The sequence below is a fragment of the Maylandia zebra genome, linkage group LG19 (assembly GCF_041146795.1).
Source record: "Maylandia zebra isolate NMK-2024a linkage group LG19, Mzebra_GT3a, whole genome shotgun sequence".
NCBI lineage: Eukaryota > Metazoa > Chordata > Actinopteri > Cichliformes > Cichlidae > Maylandia > Maylandia zebra.
Genome location: NC_135185.1, coordinates 29,702,356 through 29,729,203, shown reverse-complemented (window position 1 = coordinate 29,729,203; position 26,848 = coordinate 29,702,356). Strand labels below are relative to the sequence as shown.

Here is a 26,848-nt window from a genome sequence, read left to right as displayed (position 1 = left end):
CTGTTTTTGGTACAGTGTTCAAAATCCCATAGTTTGTATTGCAGTTTCATTTTTTCCTTATTGACTGGATCAACTACACATCATGCCAAAATAGCAAAAATTCACAGCACTTTAAAGTGCCTAAGACTAAGATTAACTAGAACCTCTCACAGACACATAAAAGTCCTAATTAAATATCAACATTTCGAGACAACTTCCTAAAAATACCTGAAGTAAAAATTTGTACAACTACTGGTTACACAGCATAAAATACACACAGGCAACAAAACGAAGGAAAACACTAAACCACTTGAGCCTTTGACCCTGGGCTCTAACAGGTGGAGGGCATTTGATTGGCACTGTTTAGGTCCACTCAGGATCGGTGCACAACTGTGCAAAGTGGTGCTCAGATCAGGCCACATCTGTTGGACACTTGGGACACTTAATGACTATAAAAAATAAGATGTGTTAAGCCTTTAAAGTCATCAGAATTTAACCACATTGACCATAAAGAGGAGATTTTGGCCATCTTATGTTTGCTTGCCACTACAATTATTCACACAAAATTAGGTAATATTTTCCACAAGAACTGAGCTGCATTACTCAGACTCTGGCATGTATTGGCCCAACACCCAAGACATATTTCTGATGGATTTCCCTTCGATTTGTCGCCTGTTTGTATAATTCTACAGTACCAAAAGTAAAAAGTACACATAAAAAGTGTGCAAAATGACAAGGGCAGTAGATCTGATTAGTCGCAATCTCCCATTGTGTTGTTCTTATTTTCCGCTGTGCTGACATCCTTTACGTTCCGGACATTCTCGCCTCTTGTGTCTTTTTAAAGAAGTCAATCACAGTAAAATGGGGCCAATATTGACCGCCCCCCCCCAAAGCGAACTCAGATACATTGCATCAGCAGTATTCACAAGTAATACTGTCATCCTGAACGGCAGACGACAGATACGAAAGCCTCAATTAGGCGAAAGGTGACTTGGCTGCCTGACAGGTAAACACGTCGTAGTCCTTAATCTGCATTGAATACACATGTTCTAAACACAGAACACTAACATGAGACACCTTCATCAATGTAAAGAGAGAGTTCAATTACACACAATGTTGGTCATATATTAGAAAACTTTCAATATTGCCAGTCAAATGCATAAAACACTACATTAACACCGGTCAGAAGAAAACTAGGAAAGGCATTCAGTTAGATTGAAGGTTGGAGTCACTAAAGTGGCAGATACATTACACCTAACAAGACATGTAAAATGCCATCATCCCATGATGTAAAAACCTTGAAAGTGCATTCCCCCATGGTGGTTTGGGGTGTAATACCAATGTGGATTTCTGCATCACAGAGTCCAAACAGAACTCCGTAAAGCAACACTGTTCTCTGTGATTCAGCCTCCATGTTCTTACAGTTCACAGCTTTCAGCTCCTCAGTCGTTTGTGCATGATTGTGTGTCTCGATATGTCAGTTTTTGTTGTTGTTTTTTAATGTGTCTTATTTGTTTTTAATCTGTACACGGTGATATTCTGAGATCTTGGACAGAGAAATATCTGTCTTCCTCACAACCTCACCTCTTTCAAGATTTCAGGTGGAGAGATTCCTCTTTCCAGATCAGCAGTAATTGTCTGCAAAGGACAGACGTGATGCAGTAAAATGAGTGAAGTGGCAGCAGAGTTCAACATCAATATTATATCAGCAACAAACATCTCTTCACATTCAGTACACCTCATCACGTGTCTTTTCACAATGAACTTCAGATGAGTTGCAATCACCGGATAAACGTTTAATTCCACAATGACACCGAGTCTGTTTGTGCGATTTAAAGGGCTGATTGTGCAGTCGAGTACAATACGCTGCAGTTTAACCGGTAACACCTTCAAGTAAATGCAAACATGATTGTGTGCACAATCGTTAAAACCCTTTTTTCACCCTACCTTGGCAGGTGTGTGTTTTGGTGTTTGTGAGCTTGTGGGTTAATGTCAAGACTGCCGTTGCCAGGGGCTGCCGCACGACGTGGCCCCGTAGTCCTGCACCGATGACAGGGAGCCTGCAGGCTGGAATGATAGCTTTGGGGTCACACCTCTGAGGGGCCCTAAGGGGTCCCCCTCATCTTCCACCTTCTCATTCATAACACACCACCAGTGCATCCAGAGACACCTGCACACCCAGCTATACCACAGCCTTTGATCAGGAAACTGCATGTATCGTTAGTTCTGCTTTGTTTATTATTTAGATACATCTCTTGTTCTTTTTTCTTTTCTTTTCTTTGTTAAATCTACTGCACTACTATCACTTTGACTTCCACTGGTGTGCAGGATTACTGGTGTTTAAGCTGCGTTTGTAGTGTTAAAACTGGAATATCAGAAGGACAAAAAGGCCAAAGAAAGAAAGCAAGAGGTCCCGAGCCTGACGTAAAGCAAGGCGACAGGTGAGCATGAACATCTCCGAAGTTACAAAAGTCACCACATATTTAGTTTTAATACTTGGTTTTAATATAAGTTTTTTTAGCTGAAAATATTTATTTGACAGCTCTCAACTGCACCCGTTGTAAGCATTAAACCAAAGCAACGCTTTTCAAAGCAAAGAATAAGCAAACGTGTTTTTAATGAGAGCGAGCCAGAGAGCTGTTAGACGAAGCATAGCTGAGAGAAAACGACATTTTTAGCAGCTTGCGGAGAAAGCTGCAACCAGGGCAGCGGGACGACCGCCTGCATTCGCTTTGCATCCAAGCCTGCCGCAGCAGACTGCAATGTAAGTGACTGCAGAGAAGCCACCAGCAGAAAACCACTCAGAGCGCATTCAATCCAGAGCCAGGGTGGGCTCTAACACACATCCCACCTCTAACTTCATGTAACACACACAGTCGTACTTACACTCACTGTCTGCACCTCAACCTGTTGGTTGGCCTTCTGCCGTCGGAGGTCGGATTTGATAAATCCTGCAATAATAATAATAATATTATGAAACACATTAAATTACTGATGATTAATTTTGTGCAAAATAAAGTTACATTTAAATAGAACAGCATACTGGTGTGGAAGTTTTAAAATTGCTACTCCCATGTTATCTTCTTGTATTTTATATAACATGTTTTCTTCAAAACTAATTTTCTGGGTCAGCATGCAGAATATCCTTTGGTGCTCAGAGATTATTGAATCAAAGATATCCCCCTTCCTGTGACAACTCAGAGAGGATGGAGGAAGGATATCGAAGGATATGCACAGTTAGACAGTAAGACCTTTTTTTTTTTTTTTTTTTTTTTTTTAAATTCATTTTCAGGCACAACAAATACCTATATTGAACATAAAATACACAAAACAAAAAACAAAACTTGCCTGAAAAAGGAGTGGGACGAAGAAAACTTATTAAATCCCACCCCTATACTCACTCATCAACAAAAAAAAACAATAAACTTCCCGCAGCTACGCCCATCATTGCATACAGACCCATCAACAGCCCCGGGCAGATACAAGCATCTAAGCGGCAGCTCGCAACCAACAATTAGAGCCTTCATAACTGAATACAGAATATATAAATTATAAATTGCATTACCACAGGTAACAGGCAGTAATAACTACAAGTAACAGACACACATACATATACATACATATATATCTACACACACAAGTACATATATGTACATACATACGCACACTTTATTTTTTATTTTTTATTTTGGAATCCATACCAGCAATGGTAAGAGGACAGACATTACAGAGCACACTAAAACCCATCATTGAGTATACTGTGACCAGACCAACTGTTTGTAGAGAAATGTAAATCTATGAATATTTTTGCATTGTTTCAATTGTAAACTCAGACTGTTCCAGATTTTCACACCACATACAGACACACAAAAGCCTTTACGGGTTGTTCGAGTTCTGGGTAATTTGAATTCTCCAAAGCCTCTCACATTATAAACCTTTTCTCGAATTTCAAATCTAGTTTGTAAATTTGCCGGTAAAAGTTTAGTAAAAGCTTTATACAAAATTATGGATGTATTGTAATTAACCAGATCCTGGAATTTAAGTAACTTTGCCTGCGTTTGTAGGCAAAGTTACTTAACAAGCATGGTTGTGGTAAAAAGAAGGTACTCCTGCCATTAAGGTTTTACATGTCAGAACATAACAAAAAGGTCTTAAGGAAAAAAGACCTACTATTCAAATAAGTTCAGTGCATTTAGAGGAATTTCCAACAAGACAAAACCTCCCGCTGCAGACGCCTCTAAACATGTGGTTTCTGCTCTTAGCTCTGTATGATGTCAGTGACAGTGTATATCCTTACCTTTGTCACTTTAGGCATGCAGAGCACATAAACAGAAAAAAGCTGACTTAAAAGGAAGGGTCAGATTGTTTCAGACTCGGAGTAGGCCGCACCAAGGCTTACAATGAGGCATACGAGTTATTTTTAGCTGTGAATCATGCAAAGCTACTCTAGTAGAGAGCAACGATAAAAATGTAGCGCTAAAAAATAGGTATTTTTGGTCCTCTTTAACTACAACTTTAATATAGTGTGAAAAGTCATTTAGCCACTAGGAGGCAGCATACGCCTATGAAAGAGACGAGTCTTTGCAAGTCCAAGTATTACACAAAATGGTTTCACATAAGTTGGTCTGAGTATCACACACAGACATGGGAAAGAAAACAGCCGATATCTACAGAGATGAGGTTAACATCTCACCTGTCACCACTGTTCCTATTAGCAGAAAGATGCACAAGAATATGTTGCCAGCTAAAGTTCCCCAGTAATCCATGATCTTTCCCTGAGCTATGGTGAAAATGATTCCAAAGATCTGAAATGAGAGTGAGAAGCTCTTTAAAGGCCCAAACAACATGACATGTTATGATATGTTATTTGTTTGTTCTCTGCAGTCATACGTGCTGAACGTTACCGACCTGAGCTGAACAGTTAAGCAGTCCGGACGAGGTCCCCTCCGATTCTGGGTAGGTGAGCTCTACTGCATACTCGAAACCCAGAGGCAGGTATCCTGTCATAAAGAAACTGGAGAAAGACAGAAAATATAGGTGAACTAAAATATAAAACCAAGTGTCTGATCTGTTCAGCGTAGAATTTTGTGACTCAACTATTTTTAACTGTCCAAAAACCAGCAGAAAAAATGCTCCACAAATGTAAAAGTAGGACAAGTATATTGAGGTTTAATACATCCTCTCTGGGTGAAAAGCAGACAAAGGAATTGCTATGGAAACCAGATATGGGCATAATCAGCTTACCATAAATAGCAATTATTGACAAAGCCTGTGGACTGTGGAACACTAAGTTTTGCTCAAAAAGCAGCATTCCTGCTACAAAGAAACTGAACAACACAGAGCTTCATCAGTTTCGAGCGGGACTCTAAACGTGACCAATATGATTCAACATTACCCCGAGGTTAAAACTAGTGTCAATGCTATGCCAACCCGCATGGGCCAATAAAGCTTCTGTTTAGCTAAGCAGTTTTCTAAACACTTCCAATAAATGGATTTCCAGCTCCACGGAAACCCTTTAGCTTCAGAAACAGCTGGCAGCCCCTCAGCATTTCTCACTTTGCTGACGCTTGCCGAAATGTTTTCTTTAAATAAATAAAAGTATGAGAAACATCTTTTTTTTCCTCCATCACATTTGCATGACAGAATATAAGAGATCATTCACAGCTCTGTTACCTGTTGGCTGCTAGAGCCTACTGTGATGTTTATGGCCATGGTGGCCATAAACACCATCGGGGCGATCGTGGCTCAAGAGTTGGGAGTTCGCCTTGTAATCGGAAGGTTGCCGGTTCGAGCCCCGGCTCGGACGGTCTCGGTCGTTGTGTCCTTGGGCAAGACACTTCACCCGTTGCCTACTGGTGGTGGTCAGAGGGCCCGGTGGTGCCAGTGTCCGGCAGCCTCGCCTCTGTCAGTGCGCCCCAGGGTGGCTGTGGCTACAGTGTAGCTGCCATCACCAGTGTGTGAATGTGTGGATGACTGGATGTGTAAAGCGCTTTGGGGTCCTTAGGGACTAGTAAAGCGCTATATAAATACAGGCCATTTACCATATTCTTTAATGGTTACCTACCCTAAAACTCCAGCTGTAACGAACACCACCCACAGGTGACCCAAGTTGAGGGTGAAGGTGTAGGCCAGCATCCCAGTTAGAGAAAGGATATACACGGCCAAGGTGGTCTGTCTGTGGAGACAGGAGCATAACAATAAAGTTTAAGACATTAAGCCATGTATCATAGCACATGTTATGACGGGCACAATAAGGACTAACGCAAGCGATAATGTTCAACCCCCCCCCCCCCAAAAAAAAATGAATGCCATTATTTTGTGTCACCAACGACTTGTCACAACAACGCCAATCTGCAAAAACAAATTCACTCTGTTGAAGCTGCTTCTTGTACAACCACGCGTAAAACAAGCAGCAAAACATTTTTGTTAATATTGCACAGTCCTCCGGCTCACTCTGGATCCACATTCTAAATCTGGGCTTAACTGCTCTGACAGATAACCATCCTAATGGCATGTGAGGAATCTGTGGACTGAGGATCTTCCTCTAATCATAAACATTTTTATGCCACATTAATGAAGGCAGTTTATCAACACTAAATCACTAACTTGCAGAATAAAGCAAGGGGTCATTTTGTAGAAAGAAGTAATGTATGATTACTGTTTTTCCATCATATGCAGTGGCAAAAGGCTTGAGAAGCTACTTTGAAGTACCAGTAAAGTACAGCCTGCCAGTTCAGATAAGCAGAGAGCAACACCACGCAGAAAACTCGGCTATGTTGTATCCTAATACGTGCCTCTTTTAATCAAATGGTCTAATTCACTTGGACATCTCTCTGTGAATGGATGAGTGACTTAAAGGACATTCATGCAAGGAGTCGATGTTTTAAAGTACAGCTAACATTGCAGAGAAGAAGTGAGAATGCTGATCCTGAGGACTGAAAATTACATTGCCTTTCAGAAGAGCATCTTTTTACATGTGCACATGAAGCTCCATCAGAATCTGACTGTAGAAAACAATGACATTAGTTTATTTGAATGCCATGGTTTACCACTCCCTTCAGCTAACGGCAGGAATCTTAAACTACATGGGCTCACCACCATTGGACAATAGAAGACTGTAAAAGTGTCGCCTGGTCAGATGACTCTCAATCTCTGCTGTGACATTCGGATGGTAGGGTCAAAAGTTAAAATAAATAACATGAAATCATGTATTCATCTTGCCTTGTATCAATGGTTTAAGCTGTTGATGGTGCAATGGTGTGAAGTTCATTTTATACTCAGCCTTTTATGATCACAGTGTAGCCATGTTCTGATGGACATGGTGTATATTTAGGATTTGACTCAAATGTAGGTTCTTGTTAGAAAACACAGCTCTGTGTTTGATCTTAGTCCACATCACTGAAAAACGGGGTTTAAAAGAAATACACTACTTGTAGGTTTTGGTCTTGTCCAGCCATATGCCACATATGAGAGAGCCCGCCATGCCAGCAATGACAATGGTCAGACCGATTCTCCCAGCATTCACCTCTTCACCCTGAAAGAGAAAATGTTGGCATTTGCACCTGTGAAGTCACAATATGCAGTCATTTCCTAGAAGCACTGAGCCGTAACAATCATACTCCTGTTATCTGTGTCAGGACCATATCTTTGGATGCTTTATAGCTCAGTGTTAAATGCGGTCAGACAGTGTCTACCTGCTGGGCCTATTCAATCTGAGCATAAGCCACAAGGAAGACTAGAGAAGGTAAGACAGAAAATATAAAGTTGACAAACATGAAAAAAAAAAGGCTATAATAGGGACTTACAGGATAGTGCTCAATGATCATCCGGTTCAACAGTGTGGAAATAGCATAGAAGCAGCCAACATTCAAGCCTGTAGACCACAAACAGAAAACAGTTTATTCTGAGACAATCTGCACAGAAAGGTGGTCTCATGTGGGGACCAGATGGGTCCTGGTGCTTCTACCTAAAAACTCTTGAGAGCTTCACACAATATAAGAGACATTATAATCAGATTATTTGGGCATTTTTAGGGTGTATACTCCCCCTACTCAAAAACTTTCTCCTTTTTTGAAAGCTTTAAACTGAAAGATGAACATTTCTGTTTCCCAGCAGCTTATCATGTTAGCATTCCAACTGACTACATGTGAATCAATAAATGTGTGTGTGTGGGTATTAGTAAAACAACTGCCTTGTGAAACTCAGCACAGGATTCTTCTTATAATAACTGAAGGTAGACAATTGGCAAAAACTAAAGATGGAGGAGAGGAAATGGATTTTAAAAGGATTAGAAAGAAAGCAAGAAGTCTATAGTCTGAGAAACAGCTGCTAACACACTCAAACAGCCCTTTAACATGAACAACTTTGGTCTGTCTTTCCTATGTTGTCACTAATTAGTGACCTTTGAGCCAAAAAATGCTATCACCAAAAACAATCAGATCAGTGCTACACAAACTCTATTCGTTTTAATGACTCGCTCATATATGTGCTCAGAGGCCGATAAGGACTGTGAACGAGAGTTACATAGACCATAATGCACAGTATCCTTAACTCTTGCCAGGGTAAAAGTTTAGTCCTAGAAATGGTGGGGCTGACTGCTACAGTTTGCATGTTTAGTACGGGTAAGAGGGAGGAACCCACCATAGCTGACCACCAGGAGCATGAAGGGCTTGTTGCGCAGCAGACTCAAGATGGAGGCTGTGTAGGAGTACTCATCAGGCTGCATGTTCCTGGCCTGTGCCTGGGCCTGGCTGGGTGGGATCTCAGGTTTCTCCTGAAACACTGAAAAGCAACACAAACAAACGCAGCATTTCTGGAGGTTACTTTAGTTTTTAAGATATAAGATTTAGTAGGACAGCACCGGAAAAACACCGGACTGGGGCAAAGAGCAAAGTTCAGTGTGATGCTGAGGTAAGAGCAAAAGTGGACTCCAAACATGAGTAAACATGCTTATAAAGATAAGATATCAGTCTCCGAAGCAGGTTTTAACACACGTACAGCAGCCCTGAACATCTTTAGACATTGTCCAACAGAGTTACATGTGAGAATTTGGAATAATCTTTAACCTGCCAGCTCTCCAGTACAAGGTCCATGTGATGCTCGACTGAGCCTTTCTAAGAAAATGCAGGTAAGTGTCTAACACAGCGGGTGACATCTGACCTGCCCCCTGGACATCAAGTCAGCCACCAAATTTAACCAAATATAGGTGGCTATTGTTATTACTTTTCTCCTCCTATCATAAGTCGTAGATTAACAGGTTTTATTGAATAACAGGTTGACATTTTCAGTATTTCTTCTATTTATTGATTCCGTAACACTTTCTGTATTGTTATTGCATTTAATCTTTCACTATTGAGTTTAGTGAGTTACCAAATATGATGCATGTTCCTGACAGCATAAATATACATTATGTGTAGTTAGAATTGGCAGTGTGTGCTTCACATGTGATTATATATATTTTTAAATAAGTAAAACCTGCTTGATTGGGACAAGCAGATATATCTGCGCAGTATGTAAAGTGAAACACAGATGTTCTCCGCACGTGACACGACAATCAGCAAAAGCTGGAATCACAAACCTTTGACCTCAAAGGTCACAGTCACAGGTGATTGTGTCCCAAGGATTTGCTTTGAGTTATTTAGTCAGCATATCCAAGTAATCAAGGGACTGGTTCTCCACCACTGTTTCTCTGACTTTCTCTGACTTTTAGTCCTTGGTGGAGGTGAAGAGAGAATTTAACAGAGCTGGGGGCTGAGGTGGGGGGGTGATTTTATAAAACTCTGCTATGACTCCCTGAGCCCCTGCTTGTATTTCACGTCGTGTCAAAACTCATCTCATCAAAATGTGGACAATTACACCAATTACCGCAGCTGCTCATCTGGTGGAGTTGAAGGGATGTTGAGTTTTTCGCTAGAAAGCACACCTCGGGCAGGCTCAGTTTCCCAGCGGAGCTGGCTGAGGAGCAGACATCTCTGTGTAAAGCTCTGCCATACACAAGTCTGGATGTTCATATCGAGAACTTTGCAGCAAAGATGATTTCAAAGACTCTTTTGTGTTCTCATTTAAAACAGCAGTGTAATTCTTCTAGTGGACAAAGGAGTCAAGGTGAGGTAACACTGGAAACTACAAATTGTCAAGATGATGCTTTGCTTCATATATTTTCACACCAATAGCTGTGGGCGCTGAGTCACACTTAAGGTGACTTGCAGTGGGCGATTGCTGCATGAGTGAGTAAAGAGCTCTGACAAGGACTCTAACCCATTAGCTCTTTTACACAAACGTGAGGCTCAATCAAGACTTGGATCCATGCGTCTCCAAGGCCAGAAAGGGCGGTACAAGATCACATCAATGCTGGCTGGAAGCTGCAAACAGTGGCGTCAGTGTCTACAGGAGACCAATGCATAAAATTCACTGATGATTCTGTGCTCACAGATTTTCTGTTCTTTTCCTGATTTTCTTCCCCTGAAAATTCTCCAGGTTCTTCAACACGATTTTAGGTTTCAAACAGAAATGGTCAAAATGGTTCTACAAAGGCTCCAGCCATAACTGACATGTATAAACACTCATCTTCCCTTTAAACACTTACCGATGACCACAAGGACCAAGATGGCGGTGGCCATGCCTGCGCTAATGTAGAACATGATACTGATATGATGTGCCAGCTCATCCATGTCATCCACGTTAGGCACGAGGATGGGTGGAACCAGGAACCCAATGGCAATACCCAACTGTAAGCGAGAGACACATAATTAACTATGGACTGATGTGATGCCTGCGCACAGACACATATGTCCAAATTTTTAAAAAGCTATAACGCAAAACACGTCACTGAAGACATAAAGAAGGGTAAAGTTTGCACTTTGATATGATGCCCTGTAAAAAGCAAGAAACACCCCAAAAACATAAACAAAAAATGAAATAAGTAATTGATGCAGAAAATGTCAATGCCTGTTTGGCATCTGACTGACTGCTGCAATCAGTGTGAGTGATGGTACACCTCTTATTATAAAACATAAAATATATGCATATTTGCCATTTGTGGCAAAATAAACCCGTCTGTAGTTTTTTGTTTAACAGAGACAGGTAACACCGTAAGTCACCATTCTTTTGTAAACTGCCTGACATGAAGATTACATGTCACTAAATTTAACTTTTAAAACCCCAGCCAACCTCAGTGAAAAGCAACACTTCTAGTGGATCTTGGGTAAATGGGAAGGGAGTGGGGGTAAACGTTCCAAATTTGAATACCACAGCAGCAGTGCCAACATCCTCGGCTTCCTACTGTCACAAGAACATTCCAGAAGGGACACCGGTGGTGGTCCCTCCACTCTAGGGGAAAGGTGAGAGAAGGAAAGGTGACGCGACACATTCCCGATTGTGAGTAACAAACCTGTGAAGTGTTTGACGAGTGGAAACACAGAAATATGTACGATCCCTTCAGTCGTCTGAGAATGTTACACCCACTGTTACACTTGTTGCCTTCTACAGCCTTCAGACAGATTAGAACCTTCGCTATAATGTTTACCTTGTTGCCAGTGTACTAGAAAAAGCTCTAGAAAACATTCACAGCAGACAGTCACACATTTGAACCAAACTAAAGACTTTTTATAACCTCGTCAAAACTATGCAAAACAGGCTCATTGTTCATTGGCTCCAAATTACAGTGACCTCGCTTGAAGTTTGATGTCTGTTTGATCTTCAAAGCGTCACAGGCTTTTCTGGAACCCTTACCTAATTTTTTGCTAATGTGAACTGTTTCTAAATGTCCAAGGTATTACATAAAACGACTTCAGCCTGAAAACTTGGAAGCATCCAGTGTTAGGGACCGCAGCCAAAGCAATTAAGCCATGGTGAGCAAGTAAACATCGACAGCAGCGCGTCCTTTTCATCTTCATCGGCAGGGAGCGGGTTTAAAGCACAAAACAAGAACATTCATGACAAGCGCCGGTGTTTGGTCTAATGATGGAGGGAGAGGACATGGTTCAGCTTTGGAGGTTAAAGGGCACCACAGCGTGCTCAGAGCGGTCAATAAGATGAGAAAAGTGTTAGAGACTGTGGAGAGATCACAAAGCACTGATATGTAGCCAAGTACACCACATTTGCTCTGTTTATTTTCTCTTTACTTTAGATATGACTTAAAATTGCATAAAACTATCACTCTCCATGTTTTGTGGGTAAATTTAAGGTAAATTAGATTTCAGTTGATGCGTGTTGACATTTCCTGTGACCTTTTTTGGAATTTTCAGATGATTTTGTCTGTCTAATGCCGTTCTCGGGATTTTTAAAAGGAAAGCAAAAGCAGTGAAACACACCCGCCCCAGCAGACCTGACTACCTTGCCATGCACACAGCATTCTTAGTGCAATCTCACTGTATAGTTAATTTACCCAAGGTGAGGAAACTTGCACAGAAGCAGGCAGCTCAAGCGGTGGAAGTCACCCGCCATCCCCAGCAATTTTCCCCTGGCTAGAAAGAACAAACCAAACACACATACAGACACAGAGGAAGTCACTTTGACCACTTAGACAATACCGGTATCCCTGTTTTTACTGGAAAGATCTATACTCTGTTCACTTCTCTCCCTCTACCCTCCTCACAGTTTGGAAGTCTCTGTCAGACAATGGTTCCCTATCATATATTTTCTTCTGGTTTCTATCGGCAGATTTAAAAATGAAGAATTTATGACTTCATATTTTGATACTGGTAATCCAAGTAATGTTTAAACAGTAAAAATGCTCAGTGTAATGTAGGGCTGCCACGATTAGTCGACTAGTCACGATTATGTCGACTATTAAAATCGTCGACGACTAATTTAATAGTCGACGCATCGTTTGAAGCTTTGTAAGATCACAAAGGACGCAGGAATGAGTAGTAGGATTTAAGAGTGTAATAACGGACTGAAACAGAAGATGGCAGCACTGCATGTACAAGGATGCCAGCTGCCATTAAACCCCGAAGAAGAAGAAGCTGTGTCCCAGAATTCATAGCGCAGCTGTCAACAATAGCGGCAGCTAGTTAGTTTTAACTTTACTCTTATTATTCTTTCTGGGTCACAAAATAAACCTTTAACATATTTTCAGGCGAGAATGTAGCTGTGTAAACCTCAAATATCTGCTCAGTTTATCAAGACACCACGTATTTTCAAAAGCGCTCCGACGTTTTCGGAGACGTCTGTTACCCACTAGCTCGTTAGCTAGGCGGGGGCAAGGCTAACTAGAGCCATGAGAACACCGGACTCCCGGCAAATCGTTTTCAAACCCACCGCCGTCTTTCGCTAGTCAGGTTAAACATATATATAAGTCACTTAGATAACTTAAAAATGTTATTGTTTGGCTTTCTTTAGTATTTTATTTGTTCCTGAGTAAATCGGTTTGGCTGAGATTAAAGTTATAGTTTTTGCACAGCTAAAACTGTCAAGCAGACAGCTGATTATCAGAAGCTGGAGAATATACTCCGGTGTCCTGTTATATTTTAGAAAGCAAGGAGTTTATTCAACTTCACCGAAACAATCTGCAAATTTCATTAAAAATTAATAAACTACCATCTTGTCTTTATTTTTAGTTAGCACAAACACTTCAAGCTGTAAGCTAATGATAGTTATATAAGACCAGATGCTGCTGGTGCAATAAGCTGTACGCTGTACCTCCAATGGATGATGATCTGATTAGTCGACTAATCGCAAAAATAATCAGTGACTAGTCGACTATCAAAATAATCGTTTGTGGCAGCCCTAGTGTAATGTAAACCATGCCCTTCTACTTCCCATATACTGCTTGCCTGGTATGTGAAGTACTTTAATAGAACTAAAATGGTTCAGCATCCAGCATGCTAACATGTACTGCATGCTGGGTTCATCGTTTCTTTAAGAACCTTTACTCTGAAGGGATTACTAGCCATTAGTTTTCACCAGTGGCAAAGAAGGTGACTGGCTTTGTTAAACCTGCGGACTCTGGAAGAAGGTTGGAAAGAAGAATCCACAGGAGGAGAGACACTCAATCACAAATCAAGATAGCTTGACCTAACAGAAACATGCTATTTTTTTAATATACTGCACAAAGAGTTAAAGATGACAGAGCTCTCATTCACTCTCGCCCACTTTAAAGAAGAAAAGTGAATAACACCATACACACATTTTTTTTAACCCAGCAGGTAAACAAAGACACACCTGGTTTCCCAGAACCCCAATGGAACAGGCGGTGGACACTTCCTGCTGCCCGAACCACAGAGATGCAAGTCTGGAAGGGATGCCCAGGATATAAACCGTGGCCACCGAGCACACGAACTGTCCAAAGAAGGTCAAAGCAAACATGCTGGGGTCCGCCGAGCCCGTCTTGATCCAGGCCCCGATGCAGTTGTAGGCGGACCCCACCACCACAACATCTCTGATGCCTCGATTGTCGAGGAGCCACATGACGGGTAGGATGAGAGGGATGTAGGTGAGAAAGTAGATCATGGAGAGCCAGTCAATGGCCAGGGTGCCGATGCTGTAGAAGCGCATGAAGATGTTGCTGATGATGCCGTACTGCAGCCACATGAAGGCGTTGCTCATGGAGTAGGCGCTGAAGATGAAGAGCATCACCCACCGCCGTTTGTACAGCCTGGTCTCCATGAGCGGAAAGAGCTGCGCGGTGTCGATGGCTGATGGCTCCAAGGTGTCATCACCATCTCCCAGAGGCAGGCAGTGCGCGTATTCTCGCAAGCTGTTTCTTTCTTTCCCCGTTGGGGTGCAATCATTGACCCTGGCCTTGTCGAGGCTGTCCGCCCACTCATGAGAAAGTTCATCCTGAGAATTCATGTTGCTCCCAGTGAAACTCTTCCCTCTTCCTTCAGGCTTGTGTGGCTCTCAACAGCTGAAGGGAAGAGCAAACAATTCTTCTTGTGTGTGCACTCTCTTAACACCATGGCAGCTTACCTGACTAGGCCCTCCCACCCAGCAGGAACTTCCTAAATGGTGATCATAACCAAGCTCGCCCGCTGATCCTAAACTGGAGATTACTTCCTATTACTGCTGGCTGATTTACCAGAGGTGAATCTGGGGTGCAGTTTAAATATAATGAGCAGTATATGAGTAGGCTCTGATTTCAGTCAACAATTACATACCCAGCTGCAAATGTCGGGGTTCGGCCTTCTTCTCTAGTGGTTTTAACACCAAGGATGCGTTTTACTTTTCATTTAAAACTCCTACTTCCATGTGAGATCGCATAAAAGCATAGCATGTAAATGTAAGGACGAACTACAAGAGCAACTTGGTTTTATTGCTAAGTATAGGCACATGACACTCACACATACATAAATGCGTCAGACAAGTTAAAGTTCATTGAGAGGAATACTGAATGTGCACAGCTGCCATGCTGTGACACAGAGGGGAAGTGTCCCTGAGCACTGAAACATGAAGTGACGGTAACACACTGCTTGTTGACCAGTTATTAAGGTTGAGTGTTTCTGGTTCCTAAATTGGATTTACCAATGTGCAATCACTTTGTATTATGTCATCTGTCTCTGGCATTACAATACTGGCAGACCTGAGGATGGTCAGTTTACACAGTGCAGTCAGGAGGGATTAGCACAGTGGCACATTTATGTTGTGTTAAGTCACATGCCAGTGCACTGCTGGTATGAGATTCAGCTTTAATTTGAAGATGTTTATATCCACATTTCTTTGAGCATGGGCTACTATTATTTTTCCTGTTTCTTTATTACACAGAAAATTTGAAAAAATAAAAAAGTCGTTTCAATTAAAGAGCTTGTACATACTGGTGGATTAACCATTACAGAAAGATAGCAGAACAAGCAAGCTTCCAAACTGTAACCTGTATAGAGATAAAATTAAACGCTTACATTTAGATTTGATATTCTGGTTTTATTTTGGTGAAGTGTATCTTAAATGTGTAGTTAGCCGAGATGGTAAGTCAAATTTTCAGGTATCTGTACTTTAGTCGAATATGTATTTTTGTGACAACTTTTTACTTTTATTCCCTACATTTTTAGACAAGTATCTGTACTTTCTGCACCTTACATTTACAAAAATGGCTCGTTACTTTTGGTAACGAGCCATTTTTGGCTAAATGGATAAATGGAGGAAACAGTTACACACAATAGAAATTACTGTGAACCATGATCATTTTTGCCCACACTTGAGACACTCAGACTCTTAGAGAACCCCACCTACTGAATGCCACTTTAATGTAAAGCCAAGTGTCTCATACTTCATAGATGAGTTTTTCATGAGTTTTTTTCTGACTGTACTCACGTGGATGCACGACAAGGTGACACTAATGACCTTCCAGTGTGTGCAATGAGTCCTTGAATCTATATAAGCGCTATATAAAAACTACTGCTCTTTGTCTTTGTCAACAATAGAGCACAAAAACAACTGATCAAAGCCAGCGATCATATTGTTTCTAAGTTCTTCGATCCTTGTCATAAGGTGGTGTTACTGACAAATTTTTTAACCCTGCATTCAGACACAAGGACAGTAGTTCAGTCAGCCGTGATTAATTCTGATCATATTAGTCTTATTTTCAACATAAGGCATAATATACTGTTTGCTAAGCAAATCAAACACTAATACTTGCATTAATCAAAGTAATCAAATATTAAAATGTACTATATTATTAAAAAGTGTTGCTGAACGGAATGTAATTCGTAACAACAAAGTAATAACAATACAGTAGTGAAATCCAGTCCTCATACTGATGGATGCTCTGTGTTAATGAGTAATATAGTCCAACATCCAGCTCTAAGCCTGGCTTTTCTTACAGTGCGTCTTTAAACACGCTGGAAATTTCCAAGCTCTATCTACACCACCTCTCTGTGAAATCCACGGAAGGATCGAAGGGAAGTAAAGAACAGTCAAAAACTCATTCAGGATATTGAAACTACAACCACAAACGCGCGCCACCGTGGCTGCCGACAAGCGTCTTTTGGGAAAACACTGTCATGTGAAATTGTAAACTGACAATGTCTGAATGAAAGACGAAACAGTAGTTGCGGAAATACCAGGTTTGCTTTGTTGGCAGTGCTATCGTCTTATTTTCATACAATCAGAGCAATAAAACGGTAAAACACTACTGATAAGCCGATTGTAAAATAATTTCAGGAATATCCTGCTCCATAACGGAAAGATTTTTTTTTTTGGCATTTATGGATCACGATTAGGGTTGCCAACTCCCTGAAAAATAAATAAGGGACACCTCGTGGCCAGGGCCGGGCAACCCAGTTGTCTTCACCCTTCCCAGTGTGGTAGCTCTTTTGTGTGTGAAATTATTTTTTAACCATTTGACTTGAATTTGATTTAAGCAGATATTCTTTGTGATATGACCATATGGGAAACAAATGATCATTTAGCCATTTATTTTTAGCTCAAAATGACAACATTAACACAGTAAAACAGGTCTTTCTTAAACAGAAGCCTGTCGTGCTTAACTTTTGAGAATATAAGTAAATCTTTCTTTAAAAGAACTCTGTCCTGCTTAACTTAAATAGAAAACAATAGAACAAAAATATTCTTGTAATTGTGCACATATAGTGCATTTAGTACAATTGGCTTCAGCTGAGGTATTATTTCAGCTTTTCTAATGCTAATCAGCTGCTCCTGTTTGTAAACCCACTTGTTCCCATGATTACGCATCTTAACTCATCATCATTATTCATCTATGTATTACTTTTATGTATTAGTCATCTATTTGTTGTAATCATCTATCCTTGCAGTTGTTTATTACACAAAATAAATGATATTATCACACTTCTGGCCACATAGCGCTGATATTCACTGCACATGCCCATATTGTCAGGGCTCTGTGTGCGGGCAGGCAGAGATGAGGATCCAAATGCAGGACTCGAACACAGAATTGAAACTCAAAAAACCTCAGCTTTATTGCTGGCAGAAAAAACAAACATGGAGTGAGGATGGAACACTGAGACCAAGGACACACAGGCATAATTCTGAGGGTACGACGCGACACTGAGCATGGGAAAACACAGGGCTTATATACACAGGGTAGAAACGGGGGGGAATCGGCAACAGGAGGGAGACACAGCTGGGAGAGATCAGGGCTAACGAGACGGGGGAGCTAAGCTGCACACACTAACATAAGACAAAGACTTTCACAATAAAACAGGAAACATGAATTACAAAACAAGCATGCAGACTTTACACTGAGAGACAGACAGAATGACACATGGAATCTGAACTAAACTAAACGTGAGATATAACTGAGAACAAATCCTTAAGCACGGATAAACAGAAACAAGAAATAATAATCATCATCATCACTACCAGAAGAAAACAATCCATGAAGCAGAAATAAACCAAAACATAATAAACTCAAAATACTGGGTCCAACGGACCCAGAACCGTGACACATATTAACCTTAACCAGAGGGTTTAAAAAAAACAAACCAGTGTTTACATACCATATCTGCTTCAGCCGTGGCCTGGTGGACAAGAAATTGGTTAAGGGTTCCCCGAGCTTTCACGCCCCTCATGTTCTTCATGTGCCACCACTAGAAGCATGCCTATGGAAAAAGTGCGCCAGCACACAGTGCAGTGCGCTTTAAAGGTGTTATCGTGCATTTTCCCAGCCAGGTGTTTTCCTTTTCCCATTCCTCCCTGTACTTTTGCAGCCTATTTTTCTTTCTCTGAAGGGAACAAACATTGCTGCTCTAATGCTGGGCTTATACTGTGTGATTTTTGGCCCATTTTGAGACGATTTTTGAGTCGTGCGACCGATTTGGTGATCGGCCCGATTTTGGCCTTCATCGTGCATCGTTTAGTATACGTGGGGTAACGAGAAGCACACTGCTCACGCGCAAACACGTAAACGTCGGTGAAAAAGACTGCGCAGCACGGCAGTGCAGCGTGTGATCTGGACACAAGCGATGGAGGCACAACTTGTAGAACTTTGGAAAGCTCATCCGAGCCTTTTCGATGTGGCATCACAAAATTATCACGACCACAACAACCGTGAAAATAGTTGGATTTACACTGCTGCTCAATCACAGCTGCCTGATCATGTTTTTCATTAGCAATTTAGCAAAGTTGATGGTGGTGGTGTGTCTGTGTGAGTGAAAGACAGAGAGGGGGAGCGACAGATTTTCTGTTATAACCTTCATTTTAAGGAGGCACAGTGTGAGCACTCAGGTCGCATCAGAGCATCGGGTGAGACCCTGCATCGTGACCTACCAACTTCTAACCCCTGCGAGTCAATCGTGCAGTTTGAAAATCGCACAGTGTAGGGCTGCACGATTAATCGTTAGAAAATCGCGATCTCAATTCATGCTTATGTGCGATCTCATTTCCAAATGACAACGATTTAAAAAAAAAAAAAAAGACGACGATTTTACCGCATTTTGATCCGGGACGTACTCTGCTGTGCCGTGTGATGCTAAAATTAGCAGGGAAAAAACAACGGAGAGCACTTCAGGGATGACGAGAAAGTGACAGGAGAAAATCCGTCCCGGTCAACCACCCAAACATCAATAACGGGAACCTTATACAGCGCTACAGTGTGTGAATGGGTGGATGACTGGTTGAGTAAAGTGCTATACAAATACAGGTCATTTACCATTCCCTATACACATCGAACTCTCGCAGGCACAAAGACATTACGGAGGCTATCACTTATCACCTGACCAAAGATATGGCTCCCATCAACACTGTGCAAAACGAGGGATTTAGGAAAATGATCAACACCCTAGACAAACGCTACACAGTGCCGTCCCGCAACTATTTTTCTATTGTTGCACTACCTGCTCTATACACGCAGCGTCGAGCAACGGTGGAGACGGAATTTCAAGCAGTACAACATTTTGCGGCAACAACAAAACGTGAGACATTTGTTGTTTTTATGTTTATTTATTGTTTTTATGTTCAGTCTTAACTGTTACAAAGTTGATGTGCAGTTAATAAGTGCAATAAATATTTATACTGGAAAAGAAAATCGTGAGAGAATCGTGATCTCAATTCTAAGCCAAAAAATCGTGATTCTCATTTTATGCAAAATCGTGCAGCCCTAGCACAGTGTCTGCCCAGCTTTAGGTTTACTGTCATCCGAGACTTGCACCGCAGTGTCGGCGTTTGTTTCCCTGTTGGCCATGCTTCTTGTTGTGGTCATCTGTTGTCTTCCGGTATTTTCTCCGTAAGCGACCTTTCCTCGACCAATGAGATGAGCGGTAATCTGAATTGTCATACTCGAATTGTCATAAGTGTGCTGTCAGCTCATTGGTCACAAAGCAGGAGAGGGGCTGGGAATTATGTTTTCAAACAAAGCGTTAATTCCATTAACATTTATAGACTACTTTTGATTCTCACTGTATTACGGGACAAAGTGCGTCCCTTATTAGCTCAATACGGGACGATTCCGTATTTTAAGGGACGGTTGGCAACCCTAATCACAATAAGACTTTATTGTACTTCCTGGAACAATATGATGCGTTATGAGCTGTGTAAAAATAGATATACGAAAACATTTAGTTAATTTAATGTAAGTTTTGCACATTAGAGTGTAAACAAATCACTCAAAAAACAAAACTGGGAGATTATGATACCTGGGAAAGACTGCGTGGAAGTAAATACACTGACCCAGCAAAAGATGGCGACAGTGGTCACGTCATTTCCCATTTGGATGCCTCGTTCAAAACCAGCCCGGTCTCCCAGCAAACAAACATGAAATAGTTGGCGTTTGTGTTCGTGGGTAGGGAGCTTCAAGTGTTTTTCGTGACAAGCAGCACAACTTTGTGACTTACGTATTTCAACAGGAAGTATACATTTGTCCAGGCAAGCGGGGCAACCAAGAAAACAGCAAAGGGTTGGATTTCAGCGCAAGCGGTGATATTTTTCTAAACCTGACACATTTTTTTAATTGGCTAAATCTAACAAAATCGTTTTTACGTTAGGTAAATGTTTTATTACAACTTTCCTGATGTAGCTTTGATGTCTACAACACTGGGAGTCATCTCATTTCAACAATATCTGTTTTTTTATTGTAATCCCTTTACTGACTTTTACTTGCATATGCTTTCCATACAGAAATTACTACAAAAAACAAAACAGAAAAACCAACACTGAAACGAATGCAAACGAATATTAATCATTAAAAAAACAAACCTAAACTGAAATGAGGAAGTCCACTCTGGAAACTAACAGAAACTAAACTGAAACAAAAGTCTAAGTGAAATAAAAATAAATGGTAAATGGCCTGTATTTATATAGCGCTTTACTAGTCCCTAAGGACCCCAAAGCGCTTTACATACCCATTCACACACTGGTGATGGCAGCTACATTGTAGCCACAGCCACCCTGGGGCGCACTGACAGAGGCGAGGCTGCCAGACACTGGCGCCACCGGGCCCTCTGACCACCACCAGTAGGCAACGGGTGAAGTGTCTTGCCCAAGGACACAACGACCAAGACTGTCCAAGCCGGGGCTCGAACCGGCAACCTTCCGATTACAAGGCGAACGCCCAACTCTTGAGCCACGATCGCTAACTAATGTCCCGCTCCAGTTCACATACAGAGCTATTAGATCAACTGAAGACACCATTGTCTGAGGTTCAGAGGCTGTCGGATTGGTGTGCAGACAACAACCTGGACCTCAATACCACCAAGACAAAAGAGCTGGTAGTCGACTTCAGAAGGAGGAAGTCTGAGCTGCAGCCTGTCAGCATCAACAGGGAGCGTGTGGAAAGGGTCTCCAGTTTTAAGTTCCTGGGTGTGCACATAGACAGACCTCCAATGGAGCTCAAACACCTCGGCGGTTTTAAAGAAGGCCCAACAGTGTCTCCACTTTCTGAGAACCGTCAGAAAAATGGACCTGAAGAAGGAGCTGCTAATCGTCTTCTACCGTTGCTCCACTGAAAGTCTGTTGACATACTGCATCTGTGTATGGTTCTTCAGCTGCACCATGGCACACAAAAAGGCACTTCAGAGGGTCATTAATATGGCCCAAAAATCACTGGACATCCTCACCCTTATCTGAAGGACCTGCACAGCATTTGCTGTCTCAAGAGGGCACGCAGCATCCGCAGGGTGTTTAAGCTGCTGCCGTCGGGCAGGAGATTCAGGCTGCTGAGGTCGCGGACAAACAGACTCAAGGACAGCTTTTACAACAGGGCAATAGCCCTAATCAGTGCTAACAGTTGACCTGATTGGCTACCTCCCTGGACTTTTTGGGGGGCCCATAACATAATAATAATAATAACAATGTGAAATAAAAACATAGACTCATTCTTTTTATTCATACAGTCATTCTTTTTATTTATTAAGTTAAGTTACTGTGTTGTCTTGTTTTTGTTGTGTTGTGTTGTGCGTAATGCCGAGTGGGACAGTTTCCAATTTTGTTGTACTATTGTACTAGACTGAGGAATGACAATAAAGAGTTATCTCTTATCTCGTTACCTCTAATTGGAAACCTGACTTTACAGTTGCCCCACCTGTCAAATCTCACGCTCGGGGGGATTTTTTAAAAATATATTTCTATCCTCCCAGCAATTCATCCTTGTCCTCTGAGGCGAGCATAATCTCTACGTTAAGTACAATTTATGCAATCTATATGAATCCTACTGTCAAGAGCACAAGCAAGGCTTTCTAATGACGCAACATTTAAGGGAGGACTCCTAACAGACAACATGTACTTTTCCAAATGTTGCATTTGAACAAACCACAAAATTACTGGAATAATATCTTTTGGACAGACAAGCCAAAATTGGAGCTATTTGACTGTGATGCGCAGTGTAAACCAAACATAGCACAACAGCACAAACACCTTATAGCAACTGTCAAGTTCAGTGGTGGCAGGTTGTTGATTCGGGCTTGTTTTGCTGGCACAGGACTTTGCACTTGCAGTCAATGAGTCAACTATGAACCACTCTCTATGCTAAAGTATGCAAACATGAGACCATTTGTCTGACTGAAAGCTTGGCCAAAATTGATTTATGAAACAAGACAATCATCCCAAAATAAGCACAGCAGCAAATTCACAACAAAATAGCAGAAAAATTTAAGAATCGAGGTGTTGCAATGACCCGGTTAAAGTCCAGACCTCAGTCTGATCGTGGGACCTTGCAGAAATGAATGCCCTCAAACCCCAATGAACTGAAGCAATGCTGTAAAAAAGAGTGGAAATTCCTTCAGAGTGATACGAGACTGATAAAATTCCATAGCAACTGATTACATCAACCTATCACTGCTAAAGGTGGTTCTATAAACTATTTAATCATCGAGTGTACTCCGATTTTGACAAGGCTGCATCGAGTGCAGTGAAAAGTTTACTATTTAAGTTTAGAATTCTTTTTTTATATTATACTCTTCAGAAGGCGACTTGAGGCGACTTCTGTTGTGATTTGGTGCTATATAAATAAAACTGAATTGAATAGAATTGATAATTTTTCTTCACAAATCCCTCAAACTACACTGTAAAAAGGTACTTAAACATTGGTGGGTCTGTGTTACTGTCACATATGAAAACACTATCCTGTATATCAGTAAGTAAACTAGTTCTCTGTAGCTTGCAAGGATTCTGGGTACAGGACTTGTATTAAGTGACTTGTAAGGATGTGAAGTGATCATCAGCTTGTGCAAAGTAAACAAGAATAAAATTCAGTGGAGATGTAGCCACAGAGCGGGCAGATCATCTTAAAAGAACCGGTTAAACATCCTGCGTGCACAGTGTCATTTCACATGTTTGCAAACACATGTAGGGGAGACTGGCTGTTTGCTTTAGCATCTGTAACTCAATTAATTTTTGCACTAGTTTTCAGACTTTTACATAAAATGCCGACATTTGTTTTCTGCTCCCTTTGGGGTCTATTTTCAGAAAACACAAAATATCCTTTCACTGCTACGCAGACGACTGCCAAATGTATTTGCCTTTAGCACCAAATGGCCCAGGCTCCATCCAATTTTTTTGAACTACCTTGAAGATGTCAAAGCTTGGATGGCTCTGAACTTTTTGAGTTTCAATGAGAGTAAAACGGAGGTGATTGTATTTAGACCTAATAATATTTCATGCAACCCGCTTGGGAATTGTGGTTGGCTAGGGTATTATATCAAATAGCATGTGACAAATTTGGGAGTCATTATGGACGCAGATTTTAAATTGGACAAACATATTAGTTCTGTGTTGCAAAAAAGCTTTTTCCAGTTGAGGCAAATAGCAAAGCTGAAGCCAGTTTTGTCAAGACGTGACATGGAGAAGGTAATACATGCCTATATTTCAACTCGGCTTGACTACTGTAATGCACTTTATGTTGGAGTCAGCCAAGGATCTGTTGCACGTCTTCAGCTCGTTCAAAATGCTGCTGCCCGCCTCTTGACTGGTACCCACAGGCACCAATCCTGTCTTCTCTTCATTGGCTTCCTGTTCATGACAGAATTGATTTCAAAGCGCTGATTTATAAATGCCTTAATGGTCTTGCTCCCCCATACCTTTCTGAGTTACTTCAGCCTTAGATTCCTTCGCGGACCCTCAGATCAGCTGACCAGCTGCTGTTGGTTGTCCCAAAATCAATCTAGGCTAAAATGTAGAGGAGAACGAGCCTTTTCAATTATGGCCCCCAAACTTTGGAATACGCTGCCTTTAAATATTAGACAGGGATCTTCATTTTGAAAACACACCTTTTTTCAATAGCGTTCAGACTGGTGTGAGTTGATATGTTTATCATGTGTATTATTATGTTTTTATGTGAGTGCAGTGGTTTTATCTTGTGTTTTATCCTTTTGTTTCTGTACAGCACTTTGGGCAAACTTTCTGTTTTTAAATGTGCTACATAAATACACTGAATTTGGTTTTGGGATTTGGATAATAAACAAAGTTTAGTGCTGGTCAAAACAATTACTTTTATACTCTCCCCCCCCCAATAAAAATCTACACGCAGTTGTTTCCTGCCATGTCAATCATCATATGAAATCAGGAATGGAAGTGGGTAGACACCGAAGTGACCATATGAGTCCTATCTCATCTCTGATTGGTGGGATTGGCGGTGCTACAACTCTCTTAATTTTACAAATATACCCAGTCTCCCCCATTTGGTTTGCCAATTAAGGACAACACGCCCAAATAGAAATAACCACTGCAATGGCAATTCATTGATATTGACGGTGCAGTTTAAATATAACTGGTGTAGTGGGTGCATCCATCACTCACACCGTTTTCGAACAATCAAAAACAAATTCCTTCAGTTTTTACAGATCAGATTTAGTCAGGGCCTCTTTGCCTGGTGGACAAAGAAGTATACCAGGTGGCACAGAGGGACCCCCCAAAACCCACAGTTCACTGCCTGCAGAAAGTGAAGAAAACACACCTGATATTTATCACAGCGCAAATTAATGCCCCCCCCCCCCCCCCCCAAAAAAAAAAAACAACAACAACAACAAAAAAACAAAAACAAAAAAACAACAGGAACCAGGCACCAGGAAAAACATAGCCAAAGAAGCAGAATATCATTATTGGCACATTTCTATCATTATTTACAAGCTTTATCAAAACGTCTAGTTTTATACAGCCTAACATTTGCATTTGATTAAATCCATAACTTATTGTTCTATAAAGTTGGAAGGATAAGATTAAGTCAGCTGGGCCCAAATGGAAATATTTAAATTGATTCCACTCTAAGATGTTCATTGAGCCAGTCTACTCCAAGTTACTAATGTCTATAAATGTACCAGATATTAGGCATTATTTTTCATGGGTTTTACGCAACAAACAGAAATTGAGGTCTGTTTAACCGACTCCCTGTGTTAACTCACCTGGTTGCCAAAAACTCCAATGGAGCAGGCGGTGGAAACCTCATTCGCTCCGAACCACACCGACGCCAGGCGGGAGGGCATCCCGAGGATGAAAACCTGGGCAAAGGAACTCATAAACTGTCCAAGCATGGTGACCCAGAATAGGCTCGGTTTGGCACTGGCCACCTTTATCCACGTCCCGGCGCAGTTGAGCGCATTCGCAATCAGCGCTGTGACCCGCAGTCCCCTAATATCCAGGAGCCAGGTGACTGGGAAAATGAAGGGGATGTATGTGAGCATGTAGACCATAGACAGCCAGTCCACCGCGAAGGCTTCCACCTTGTAGAACTTCATAATTATGTTGCTGATGATCGCGTATTGGATCCATTGGTAAGCGTTGATCAGAGAGTAAGAGCTGAAGAGGAACACTATCATCCATCGCCTCCTGTATAGACGCGTAGTGACCCCCAAGTCGCTCTCCCTGTTTATGATCCCGCTGTGTTCAATGGGGTCCGCGGCAGCTGGACCTATTACTCCCATGTGTGGACCATTCTCCGTCGTATCCGGAGCGCACCTGTCCCCCATTATCTGCTCCAGAAATGAACTGAACTGAACTGAAGCACAGCCACCGCGACACTAACCTACTTAAGATGTCCTTTAATAAAGAAAAAAGAAAAGAAAAAAAACGAAAATAGGAGGGAAAAAACCCAAGTATCACTTTCGTTCCACGTGACACTGCCAAAAACCATTCAGCTGTCGGACTTCCTCTGTGCCTCGAACCCCTTTAGACTGATCAGCCTTTAATTGAGATGTCTAACCGGCTCCTGAGTATATACACTTGAGCTTTCTGAGAAATTCCCTTTGAAGAACGTGTTGACACCGACTTTTACTCCACCCAGCTGTTGAGATAAGAAATGACAGTGGCTGTTCCTCGGGAGCTCTGAGAGAAACCCTCAACATGACAGAGCAGAGATAACCTCTGAAGACGACACAGTGCAGTCTGTCTGAGCTGCTCATGTCAGTACTGTTGCATGTTTCGACTTCATCCCCTGTTGCAACACAGCAAATTATCACTATGCCGCAAAAAATACCCACTCGGAGCTCAGCTAACTTACAGTAACGTTGCTGTCAGCCTACTTCTCTCCTGA

General features: G+C 41.6%; 1 protein-coding gene across 4 annotated transcripts; it reads right to left on the bottom strand.

Annotated features, from left to right (window-relative positions):
• Window positions 1–102: 102 nt before the first annotated feature.
• flvcr2a (FLVCR choline and putative heme transporter 2a) lies at window positions 103–26,848 on the bottom strand. 4 transcript variants are annotated; one of them, XM_076877690.1, is made up of 11 exons: window positions 14,143–14,916; window positions 10,565–10,706; window positions 8,620–8,760; window positions 7,785–7,852; window positions 7,410–7,513; window positions 6,044–6,154; window positions 4,888–4,993; window positions 4,673–4,784; window positions 2,866–2,930; window positions 1,927–2,046; window positions 103–1,617 (listed from the first exon to the last, which is right to left on the bottom strand). In XM_076877690.1, exons 1-10 carry the CDS (start codon window positions 14,770–14,772, stop codon window positions 1,972–1,974), a joined length of 1,554 nt encoding a protein of 517 aa, XP_076733805.1. In that variant the 5' UTR covers window positions 14,773–14,916; the 3' UTR covers window positions 103–1,617; window positions 1,927–1,971. The 4 variants fall into 4 exon arrangements, with proteins under 4 accessions (XP_076733805.1, XP_024654841.1, XP_024654842.2 ...); XM_024799073.2 differs by lacking the exon at window positions 14,143–14,916 and adding an exon at window positions 25,722–26,848 and having other exon boundaries at window positions 103–2,046; XM_024799074.2 differs by having other exon boundaries at window positions 103–2,046.

Bases quoted from the DNA above. Each gene is read 5' to 3' on its own strand.
- flvcr2a (XM_024799074.2), bottom strand. From the start codon at position 14,772: ATGAATTCTCAGGATGAACTTTCTCATGAGTGGGCGGACAGCCTCGAC. The intron at 10,707-14,142 runs GTGTGTCTTTGT...TCTCGCTTACAG, and splicing joins TTGGGGTTCTGGGAAACCAG to TTGGGTATTGCCATTGGGTT. The intron at 4,994-6,043 runs GTAGGTAACCAT...GTCTTTCTCCAG, and splicing joins GTTACAGCTGGAGTTTTAGG to TTTCTTTATGACAGGATACC.